This window comes from Pterocles gutturalis, unplaced genomic scaffold (genome assembly GCF_000699245.1).
Source record: "Pterocles gutturalis isolate BGI_N339 unplaced genomic scaffold, ASM69924v1 scaffold8463, whole genome shotgun sequence".
Classification (NCBI taxonomy): Eukaryota; Metazoa; Chordata; class Aves; order Pterocliformes; family Pteroclidae; genus Pterocles; species Pterocles gutturalis.
In genome coordinates, this window is record NW_010120428.1 from 9244 (window position 1) to 21506 (window position 12263).

The 12263-nt window shown below is 39.9% G+C and overlaps 1 protein-coding gene across 1 annotated transcript in view; it reads left to right on the forward strand.

Moving 5' to 3' along the window:
- Nucleotides 1-303: 303 nt before the first annotated feature.
- FHOD3 (formin homology 2 domain containing 3) overlaps nt 304-12263 on the forward strand; it is a gene marked incomplete at its 5' end in the record, with an annotated part of 82358 nt that continues 70398 nt past the window's right edge. The window contains 3 exons of the mRNA XM_010076901.1: nt 304-438; nt 3801-3851; nt 8491-8705. Coding sequence (XP_010075203.1) covers nt 304-438; nt 3801-3851; nt 8491-8705 — 401 coding nt within the window. The remainder of the gene's footprint in view (nt 439-3800; nt 3852-8490; nt 8706-12263) is intronic.

Consider the following 12263-nt stretch of genomic DNA (forward strand, 5'->3'; position numbering starts at 1 on the left):
AAAAAAATTATTTAGACAATATTGCAGTTGGAATAGACTGAAGAATTCTCACATGTACTTTATTTGTGCTTCAGAAATTTGGCAATTTAAGAACCTACCCTATCTGTCATTCTTAAGTTCATCACAGTATCTAAAATCAATTTGGCAAGATACTTAGCCGGTGCTTTGAAGCATCTGTACATAAATATTGCCATGTCATTCTGTTGTTTGGGATTATGTTACTTAGTGCATGATTGCTACTCATTTTTTGCCAGCATAATCAATAAAAGTGACACTGAGAAATCTGATCTTCCTTTTCTGCAGGCCAGCTTTGGGTGGTCTCCTTACATCATCTTTTCGGCAGCACCAGGAGTCCTTGGCAGCAGAACGAGAAAGACGACGTCAGGAGAGAGAAGAAAGGTTGCAAAGGATAGAACGTGAAGAAAGAAACAAATTCAAGTAGGAACTAAATTTCTTCTCGGTCTGTTGCTTTAATGTGTGATGGGTCTGTAAATCATTGAGACATTCAATTGCAAAATAATTGAATTGTTGATGAATAGTTCGTGTGTCTCCTTACATACCTTTCTTGATCTCAGTATCTTAAGAACTGATCTATTAAACACATCATGATGAATGTTGGCATTTAATAAACCAGCAATTTTTTTCAAGACAGCTATGTATTTGCCAATTATACTGACTGGACATCTGCAGAGGCCAGGTTTTATTAGCTAATATACTCCTTCTCAAAGTATAATCTCAGTGAAGCATAGGATTTGAAGATGAAACAGTGGGACGAAGGTACCACGAAGGGAGGAAGAAACAGCACTGAGACATCTTTTTGCTTTTGTGTTCTGCAAAGTAAAAGTGTTTGCAGGTCTTGGGGTGAATGGTAGCGTTTCTAAGCTGCGGTTCTTCCTGCTTTTCTGAACATGTGTCTCTTCCTCCTGGAAACAGCAACTGACAGAAAATAATTATCAAAATTATTACTCGAATTGTGACCAGGCAAAGGCCCCAGCTGAATATAGGACTTTCCATTTTCACATCTGAGACTATGTGGTATGCTGTGGGATCTCAGGGTGTGCTGCCTGAGAATAGTAAGAGGCAAGTCCTCTACTCCTGTTAAATCCATGCCCAGAAATCCCAGCACAGGCATTATCAAAGACTGCAGTGGGCTTAGGATAGATAAGGTGCCTATACCTGAAGTGGTTTGTCTACTGTATGAAGAGCATACACTAAGAAACCAATCTGTTTCCCTATAAACAGGATTGAAAAGTAAGCATATTTTTAGTAGTTAGAAGACATAATGTAGTAATTTAAAGAATGGTATTATAAATGTTTTGTAGCCTTAGAGTTGATATTTTTTGAAAACATGGCACTGGGATTCATGTGAACTTGTATATTAGTGTGCAGGATCATTTTCACCGTAATCGTCTCTTTAGTAAGAAGTCAAAATGGTCTGTGTCATAGTGAATTTGGAAAGAGGAGTAACTTAGTAGTGCTTGGTTGGTTGGTCGGTTGAAGGAGATATTCTCCTGGCTCCAGAAGACAGCTGGTTCAGAAGCAAATGAGAGGCAGAGGGAAGGTGGAAGAGCACCATAATAGGATCTTTGGCAGCCAACAGCTGCCCCAGTTGTCCTGAAACAGAAACAATCAGGTCTCAGTCTTCAGGCCTCTTCCAAAAACTCTCCAAGTGGTGTCATCAGGCTGCAGCAGGCTGCCATGGACAGCCAACATGGTCTTTCAGAAAGGAAACTCCCAGACCAGAAAAGCCATTAGGACATTTGGCAGCTTGACCTGTTTGAATAACAGATCTGCACATTTAACTAGGGGTTGGCTACAGCAGTTGTTCTGTCACTAAAAGAACTTCCTTAAAGTCAGAAAGGCAAATTTTTTAAAATACACATCTTCATCCCATTACTCCAGAGTCAGAAACTGGTTAACCAAATATCATGACTATGTTGCATATTTAAGACAATGATTTTTCAGTGCCTAGTGTTTTCATCTTCTAGATTTGAATTCCCTGGTCACCCAAAAGTTATAACTTGTGTTTGAGTAGAGGGTCTCCAAAGCCACCAAACTTCACAGACAGACAGCGTCCCAGAGTTGATTAAACAGTCTGGCAGGAGGAGGACAAAGCCACAGCAAACAATTATGGACAGTTTCATAAGAGTTCTTGGGATTACATTATTGTATCATCAGTCTGGCTAGAAACCCAGTCTCTGAAGATATATTTTTGATTAAAAATAGCACTTGCAATTCACAACCTTTAAACTCGTGAGCAGTACTGGATTTACCATCATGACTCATTTGTTATCTCATTCTTTCCAACTCTGCCTCAAGAACATTGCACTAGGTTCTGGCACCATTATTGACAAAATGAGGATAATTTAAGGGGAGCATCACCAGTTGTGAAAGAGCTTGGTTTTATGAGAGGTGTTAGAAAGCTTCATAAGCTATTGGTAGCAGGAGGAGTGCTACCAATATTACAAAATGAATGTTTTTCTCAGTAGAAGGACTATTGTACCCATTGGATATATAGAACAGTATGTCCAAAAATACAAGGGTTATTCTTCAGCTGTAGCTGTGAAAGTTGTCAGAGGGGAAAGAGTTAAAATTTGCCTGCTGAAAAATTCCTAGATTTTTTTTTTCCCTTGGAGCTATTCCCATAGCTATTGCAATTCCAAAGAATACTCTGAAAATGCAATAAAAGTATAACCAGTTTGGAGATTCAAAGGATGTGGAGATAGCCTGAAACAGTAATGTATGTTCCATGATAATGGACTTTTGAAGAACACTTGATAGCAGGTGTTTAATAGTTATTGGTGTAATAGATAAATAGATTCATTTGATGACACAACATAAAGAGAAAAAATAATGTTTTGTTCATAAATAAAGTAGTTCTGAAAATCTTTTTGGTACTCACAGCTTACACTGTAGAAGAATCTGACAGATAAGGTGAAAGTCTCATAAATTTTGTCCACCAGATTCAACAAAATATTAAAAATATATTGTAAAGAACTATCTTGCTAGGTTATTGAGGCAGGCTGGATGTTCTGCTGTGCCCCGAGTTAAATTTGCAGCCATGTTTATGGATGTGACGGACCTGCCTGAAGTCACAGTGCCCAGGCATCCAGCAAAGTTGACTTGGCAAGAGCTAAAAACACGAGTTACTTTGAGGAGCTGTGGGAGGGGCAGCTGAGATAGAAGGAGGTTTGTATCTAAAATTGGGGGAAAAGAATTGTTGTTACCTGTCTGATGATCCTGCACGTACCTTGTAAGAACGAATTGTCCTACTTGGTAATGCAAGTCCACTGTCCCATTTCCAACCGTGGCAGCTAAAATACACTGAGGAAAGGTATATTAGAAAGAGGGCCAGTACAGTGTGCTCCCTGCCTTGGTCTAGCCTGTCAGTGCTGCAGTCACTGTTTCAGGGCATCCTAAATGGAGCGAATGAGGAATGGTTTAATAGCCACTAATGTGCCTGCTCCTTATGGATGAGTCCAGTTCATTGTATCTGATTTCAGATACCAGGTTTGAAAATGTCCTTTAAGTTCTTAACTTTTGGGGTTTATAATTACTTGTAATGACCTTCCAAACTACATATTTGGTGCACACATAGACGTGGTATATGCATAGATAAGTGTACACACATACTTTTCAGCCTTTTTTACAAAACCAAACTAATAAATGTTGTCGACAACAGCCTTCATTGTCTCTGATCAGCTTGTTTCTTCTGCTCTTGGTTTCTCCTGCTGTGCTTATATTTCTGTTACTTACCTTATTCCAGTTTCCTCTGCAATTTACTGCCATTCTCTTTTTAGCCGCGATTATTTAGACAAAAGAGAAGAACTAAGACAAGCAAGAGAAGAGAGGTTTGTATATAATGCATCCATCCTTCCCTATGGTTGCTTGCTTTTCCTGTATTCTTTACTGTTTGTATTTACATTTTTAACTCTGCACACACAGAACACTTTTATTCCAAAAGACTTCTATAGGAAAGTGGTTGTTTCATTAAAGAGGAGAATGAAGTCCAGCTGTAAGCACTGCAGTAAATGAAGAGCAGTGGGACTGGAATGCATAAGAATGATTGATGATCTATCTTTTATCTAGTTGTGTGGGAAATAAGCTCACTCCATTTGCCTCAGAAATTTGCCCAAATTTAGTATAGTTGCAAATTGAATAAGCCTGTCTTTCTCACCCAGTGGGTCCTGGAGCTTTCTGGAGGGTCAGAAAAGGCAGCTGAGGATAAAGGAAATTGGGGTCACAAGCATTGCAAAACTGCAGTTGCAGGCTGATGGAAATTATTGTGACCCACTCCCAGCGTATTTTCATCTTTCAGGGCCAAGTTTTCTTTGCTGATGTCTCTAAACATCAGCAAGTAAATTACAAAGCTTAGCAGTGTTTATCATTGCGGAATTGTTGCAGTTTTATTTCAATAGCGTATTTAAAGGGACTGAGGTTTTGGTGTTTTCTTCCTTTTTTTAAATTAAATTAAGTAGTTTAGAAATTCTGGGCTAGGCTGGGAGCTATGTGCTTATGAAAGCACATTTTTCAAGGAATACTCAATTAAAGACCTTTGCCTTTCAGTAGCTTCATCTCTACCTCCTATAGTAATTATACCCTGGAGGGAGCTCTTGTTTTTACCTGGAAAGTGTGCATGTTACTGAACAAACAGTAGATGAAAAATTGTCCTGATTGCTTCAGTTCTGCTTTTATGATCCTCCAGAGATTACTCTCTGGAGATACTTTTGGATTATCAGGAATTGGAATTACATTATCCAAGTATGAGAGCAGCCTTCTCAGAAATCATTGTGTTGCTGCATTTTGGTTTTGGGTTTGGTTTTGTTTGGGTTTGGGGTTTTTTTGTGTTTTTTTTTCACAAAATCCTCATACAGGAGGCAGTTCATTTCTGCAGACTGAAGTCTGATCTGTTGTCACTGAAGTAGCTAATATTAAAAAATTATTTTGACATCTCTAAGAGTAAGAAAAGGTAGATGGGATTTCCTTTGTCCTTCCAGCCAAAACAATTGCAAATAGAATCATAGAATCATAGAATCATAGAATGACCCGGGTTGGAAGGGACCTCAAGGATCATGTAGTTCCAACCCCCCTGCCTGGCAGGGCCACCAAACATACACATTTACTAGATCAGGTTGCCCAGGGCCCCGTCCAACCTGGCATTAAAGCATTTTCTGAAATGAAATGTGTCTGAGAATATAAGCATTGGACATGGTTCTTAGCTGAGTAAAACCTTTTACAACAAGCATGCTCGTCAGCAAGATTTGAAACAAATTAGAAGTGAGCTCTCCAGCACTTTCAAGTTGTAAGGGAACACACCAAGTATAACTAGAGTATTTTGGGGAGGTGTTCACCAGCAGCGCATCACTGCTGTGCAACTGAGACAATTTCACTGGTCATTAGGAATGTGTCTTTATCCTTAGGCTTTTTTGAATTGAAATGTTAAATTGTCAGTTCTTCCTTATAAAGAGGAAAGACATATGTTTGCTTTGACAGCACATAAATATTGGAGAACACTTCTGCGAGTCTCACATCAGTAGTCCATTACGTTGGCCTTCTGTAACTTTTTTTTTAACAAACACCTTTGCACGAATTAAGTTTTGTTTCCTGTAAGAAGTTGAATGTTGACTTGTTTTAACAGAATGCAAGGATTATAACAAAATACTATGCCCAAGGTGCTAAAATCCTAGTTAAAATCTGGATTGTACATTTCCTCCATAGCAGTTTGGAAAAGTAGGGGGCAATAGTAGTGAGCACATTTGAAAGGCTCTGTTAAAAGCACTGTTTTGTCTAAATTCTGCCAAATCTTTGGAGAGTTCTATGTGCTATTGTGTCACCCTTGAGCTCCAGAATACAGGCACCCACTTTTTCAGTGGCTCTGGGGTAGCCTCAGTGTAAAGGAGAAATATTCTTCTAGTTTCAAGGGATCTGAGTGTAACTCAGCACCATTCGTTTCATGTGTTCTTGGTGATCAATGATTTGAGGCCTTTTTCACTTTGCTCGGTTGAGTATTTTCCAGTGGTAGTTCAAAAGTAACCCAACAAAGGTGAGCTCACAAGCCCTTTCCAGGGTAATTTACAGCTGAAATGCTCTACACCCGGTGGCTTTGCTGGTACGTAACATTTTAAGTCACCCTCAGGGCATTGCTCAGAGACCTAGAGAATTCACAATGATATTTTTATCTACTTGAAGTTGATAAGTGGAATGTAAGGTTCGTGAGGCATACCAAATGGATAGCCCACAATTTTTTGGCTCTTGGTCTATAGAGAAGAGTTATCATAGGCATGATGATGGCTGCAAGTTTCCATGATTTAAAGGAATATGGCCATGTATACCAAAGCAATGTGTCAGTCCTGTAGTGGAGGAACTAGTTGCAGCAGAGGAATGGTAGCTCATGCTTTCAACTCCAGATTTTCATCTTCATGAGACCTTTTGTTTTTGATGCTGGCATTCATTCACTGTGAAGACACTGAGCAGAAACAAAAAATAACCCGAATAAATGTAATCTATTAAGTGTGAAGTGTTAGTAACGTATTTTTGAATTATTTTTGTTTCTCAATTAAACTGCTGTATCTGCTTATTAGGCATCCCATTTGATAACTAGTTATGTCGATGTGCTGTCATGAGAGTTGCTGTTCTGTTTCCCTTTTTTCTTTCCATATAATGGACAGATATATTTTGAGAAGGCACGTCTTGATGACAGTCCTGTGCTTTGCTGCTTGGCTGTGCAGTGCACAGCTATTGTAGCTCCCCTCCATTATGGAATGATCCATACAGATCTTTGTTGTAGTCTGTTGGCAATCTGCAAAACCCTCCTCAGCAGCAGCCAGCTGGGCTGTACCTGTTTGAGCTAAGTGATCAATTTGAATGGCTCTTTATGAGTCTGGAGTCCCATCTGCTCTACTTGCAGGGAGGCGGAAGGCACAATACGTAAGCAACCGAAGTTAAAAGAAGACTGGCTTCACGAACTGTAACAAAACATTATGCTAATGCCAGAAAAAGGCTTTCTCTATTGAAAAGGCAAAAATCATTCTCGAGAACTGGCTTCATGTTAGAACTGTAAACAGTTCCTATTTTATAAGCATACAAGTATGTGGCTTGGTATATTTTCATCCAGAGTCCGCAGGGGTTCTTTTTCTTGCAGAATTTGTTCAAAGCCTGCGCATACCTCTGGAGGAATAAAAGAAAATGAGTTTGTTCTTCATTATTGCTGTTTGCAATAAAGCAAATTGCCTCCGAAAACACAAGGACTTCTCTTCAAAGACACATTTCTATGCTCTATATGGATGTTTGCAAATGTGCATGCGTGTGTGGCTGCCATATGTACTAAGCATGTTTGTTGCCACATATGGCTGACTTTTTTACCCTGCCTGCTTTTAATGCACCCTTGTACACTAATTCAGGCTGTCAGTGAAGCAGAAGGGGGGAGGAGAGGTGTTCCCTGTTACGAACTGTTTACAACAGTGGTTTATAGGAGGATGACCACAGTGTTTTGGGGACATAAGTAGTAATCTTGATTAACCTTTTTAACAGTTCACTTGTGGGTAAGACAGCCTAAAGACTGATCCAACTGTATTCATAAATTTATTCCTTAGCAAATAATGGTGGATAAAATTAGCAGACATCTGGAAGAGGCACATATTTCAAAGTTATTTTGGTCGAAATGTATAAAGCACACTATGAGGAATATGATTGGTAGCTGGTCTTAATAAACAGTTAGCGAGTTCTGCCTGCCTAAAATGCAAAACAGATGTATCTTTGTTCTTTTAAAGTGACTTTGATGAATAAACTACATGTGACGTCAGGTCCAAGCTATTGGATGTCTGAGTCCGGCAGAGAAATTTTTTAGAATTAAAAAAAAAAAACTTTCCATTGTAGACTCTGGAGAGAACAAAGTAAATTCCAGTGCATTGCTCTCAGAGCAAATAGAAGCAGGTTCAGAGACTTCAGATAGTCAATACAAACATTTATTATTAATTTTATTTTCAGGGAGATCTGTTTTTGTCTGCTGCACTGAACCATTTTCCCCTCCTTGCAGCAAGTCTCAGACTTTGGCTATTTGTATCTGTATTAAGGGGCTCTGGCTTTGGAGGGGTTTTTTTTCTTTTTTTTTTTTTTTTTTTTTTTTCCGTGCCGTTTTAGTTTTGGGAGAGGGAGGGCTGGGAGGAGGAGGAGGTGAAGGAGGACGGTGAAAAGGAGGACAGACAAATGCTTCCAAAAGGAGAAGGACTATGCAGACACAATACTATATCTAAGGACTCTTTAACTCTGCTGGGATTTGCTTTTTTTTGTGATGAGCAATTTAACATTTTTCAGGGCAATAGTCTTTGCTTTAGTGTGCGTTTTTTTGGCAGATTGACCAAGCAGGGAGTTTAGTGCTGTACCCCTTGTGTCAGGAAGTCAGCTCATTCTCTGCAGGTGTTTCATCCATAAACAAGCATCAGCCACAGACTTCTTTTTCTTTACGGAAACCCTCTGGAATTTAACTTTCAGATACAAATACTTGGAGAGGTTGGCAGCAGAGGAGTATGAGAAGGAGCTGAAGAGTCGAAGTGTAAGCCGAGGCAGAAGTGAGCTGTCCTTGAACCTGAGATCTCCTTCATCCCCATCCTCACCTGTACCCAAGTGCATCAGCTCAGCATCCACTGAGTCCCAGGAAGAGCTGAAGACCCCTTCCACCCCTTGTGGGACCCCTCAGCCCTCAGAAGGTAAGTGGAAAGGAGGGCAGGGGAAAGAGCGGTGGTTTTATCACAGTTTCTCTCAGGCTAGCAGTGATTTTTGATGCATGAGTGCAAGAAGATAACCTCTGAGGTGCCAAAGTAAAGGGTCTTATCACATTGTTTCATGCTGTCTTCCTAAATTTTTTCTTTTTTTCCATAGATTTGGATGTCTTCTAGTCTATTCAAGCAAAGAATATGCTGCTAATTGTTGCTATGATTTATATTGTCATTGTCTGTTGCTATTAGAATGGAATAATTGGAAAATACAGGATACAGAGGGTCTTAATTTTAGCATCATGTTTCTTGTATATTAGAAGTTACTGAATACTAAACCAACAATATTCCTGCCAACAGATTTTGCTTATGTGGATTCTCTGAAAGAAATGCAACAGATGAATGCCAAGATTATAATAACCTTCCAGCTGAGCGCAGACTGAATGGGACAAACAGAAAAGGTCTTGAATTGAAGGCAGGGAGGGTGGGTTGGTTATTTTTAACACCAACAAAAACTCTTAAAATTGTAGCACAAGTAGTAGAGGACTTAAAAGAGACCACAGGCAATTAGTAAAAAAGCAAAGTATAATTAGTGTTTGCATGGTTGGTTTGCTGTTATATAATTTATTGGTATACAGAGCAATATTTTTTGTGTGTGCACGTCATTGTGCCACTTGCATAATTTACCCCTCTTTCAGTCCTCAGAAAAACACCCACTGTACAGATTTATATTTGCACCACATGATATTGCATTAACATTAGGAGCTAGAATGCATGTTGAGGGTGAATTATCACCATCATTCATTTTTATTTTCTTTGATTTCCTGCTAAATGCTATTGGTGATTAATGCATTTGTAACTTGCACTGCTTGGTTTTATTGAGTGTTATGGCTGGTAGCATGCTATAAAGCAAGAAAAAAGTTACAAATACTGAGTGTTGCTTATGTTTATTCCCACCATACTAAGTAGATTAAGTTTTTTTAATTTAGGTTTTTATCTTTTTCCAATTATATTCCCAGTTTTCTTGTCTGGCACCTTAAAAGTCTCAGTGGAATCATTTGAATTTAAAAAACATGGATATTTTCCTGTAACACTAATATTCAGAAGCATCCAGATACTTTTTTTTTTTTTTTTCTTTTAGTGCAATATTGCTTTTAGAGCAAATAAGCTGTGATTTTCCACCATTAGGATTTCAGAGCTGGGTAGGGAGCAAGTATCTCTTTTATGGTGATTATTTAAACACATTTCTCCTGGAAGCATTCAAAAAAAATTGTGGCATGAAACGAAGCAATACAATCCGTTTGGAGAATACATTTAGAGCAGGTGTACAGGGCAACTTAAGGCAGCCAGAATATGGCAAAGCTATCAACATGTGGGTAGGCAGGACATCTCTACTAAGTAAACTCCTGGAAATATCAGTAGGTATCAGAGGACAGCACGTGGAAGCCTGGCAAATGGACTGCAAGGAGAGAACATATGGATGGGGCAGGGTAAGCCTCCAGCCAAGGGCAGCTGCAGGCAGATGGCCAGGACTGCACCAGAACAGGGGTCTGAAATCTGTGTACTTCAGTGGGAGCTGTGCGTGAGGAAGGATTGCTGTTTCAGGCCTCCCAAAGGCATTGGAAAGGTCACATGAAGTAATGAGCATGTGGGCCGAGCATGGTCTCTCATCTGGAGATGGCCACATTATTGGATGTCACTCAACAGCTGGCAGACATTTATAGATTTTGTGCCATGGCCTCTAGACTATTATCTTAGTTCCTTATGCTCCATAATGAATTAAAATCTCAACTTTTACTTGGGAAATGTTAAGAGTTCCACTTAATAGACAGAGAAACTGAGGTATTAACTTACTTAAGCCAGTTGTAGGAAAGCTGAAATAGAGCCATAAGACAGAACCCAGATTACTTGCACCCCAAGCAGTTGCTTTGAACACAGGGGTCACCGTCTTCTCAAGCAAGGACAAAACTGCAGAAGGAAAATACTTCCCTGGTTCTGTGCATGGGACCCTCAAAAGACTCTGCAAGGAGAGCGTTAACGGGTGTGTGATGTTCATCTGCAGAATTCAGAACCTGAAGTCAGATGAAAAGTGTGTTGCTCTACTAGCAAAGCAATAAGTGACTTCTGGAGTCAGATGTATTTTATGCCATTAGTGCTGAAGTATCCTCTGGACGAACAATATCTACTGGGCTTAAGAAGGAAATGGAATTTGTCTGTGGACCTTTGTCCCATGCTGTGAAACGTCTCAGTATCTTTACCCAATACAAAAATCTGGACTTCCTGAGCTGAAGTGTTTTCTCGTATAAAACAATTTGTTCCACTGAAGTAATCAAGTCTTGTAAGAGTTACTCTTGTAAAACTTGGGGTATGGCATTCAGAGGAAATGAAGGCAGTCCCATAGCTGCAAAAAGGAACATAATCTTTTTTTTCAGAGCAGCTACTTCCTCTTTTTTAATTTCAGTGGAGAATATTTTATGACGTGCACATGTGCAGTAAAGGAGAGCAACAATAACCAAGACATCTCTGAAGTCAGTCCACAATGGAGTTGGAGATGAACCCTCCTCTGAGCTTTTTTAGCACTTGAGGAAGTAAGCAGGCCAACCCAAGTGCACATCGTGGACAGTAGGAAACCTCCTGAACATATTAGTAGCTGAGAAAGGTTCAAATACTGCCTAAAGTATGACTGGTGAAAGCACCTCAGCAGATGGAGAAGTACCAGAGCTTGAGGGCGCAGCGAGGCCATTGCAGCCCCAGTTGTAGAGCCAAAGGAAGCATGGCATAGAAAGTCAGAGGAGGAACTGGGGTGAGGGACAAAGAAAGATCATTTCTGACTTGATGAAGGAAGAACAAGTTCCCTGCTGGTGATTACTCTGTGCTAGTAGTTTTTACTATCACAAGGAATGGGAAAAAAAGATTGGTGTGGAGGCAGAGAAAGAGGGAAAGATCACAGAAAGAGGAATCCTGTGCTGGGGAAACTGAAGGGAGATAACAACCAAGACTTTAATTAATGCCCAAACATTGAACCAAGAGGGCCTGGGTGGGTGTAGCTGGCTTCAGACTTACTGTGTGCATCCTCAAGAGACACTTAATGTTTGTATGTCACAGCTTCAGGTAGAGAGTGGGGAAAATAGATGAAGGTGTGGTTGCCTGATCTGTTACTCTGGCAGGGGATTAGATGTGGACCGGGAGGGATGATTGTTCTCTTTGAGGACTTTTAGGACTGGGGGGGTTGACGTCTTACCAGCAGGTACTAAAGATATGACATTTTATGTCTGCTTCAGAGTTTTATAGTTGAATACTGAAAGAGAAGTTGTTTCCCTCCATGTCCCTCTATAACATTACAAGTTCATAGTCATGTTTTTCCATCAGGGAGCATCTTGCTGTCCTGTCTAACTTCTCACTCAAAAGAGGGCCATCGCCAACATCTGGTCAGATCATAGCAGATCCAGGTTGCTAGGGCTTTACGTGGCCAAGTTCTGAATATTTCAGAAGACGAAACCATCTCTCAAAATGACAAAATCTTTACACATTCATTGAAGGACCTTTCTACTG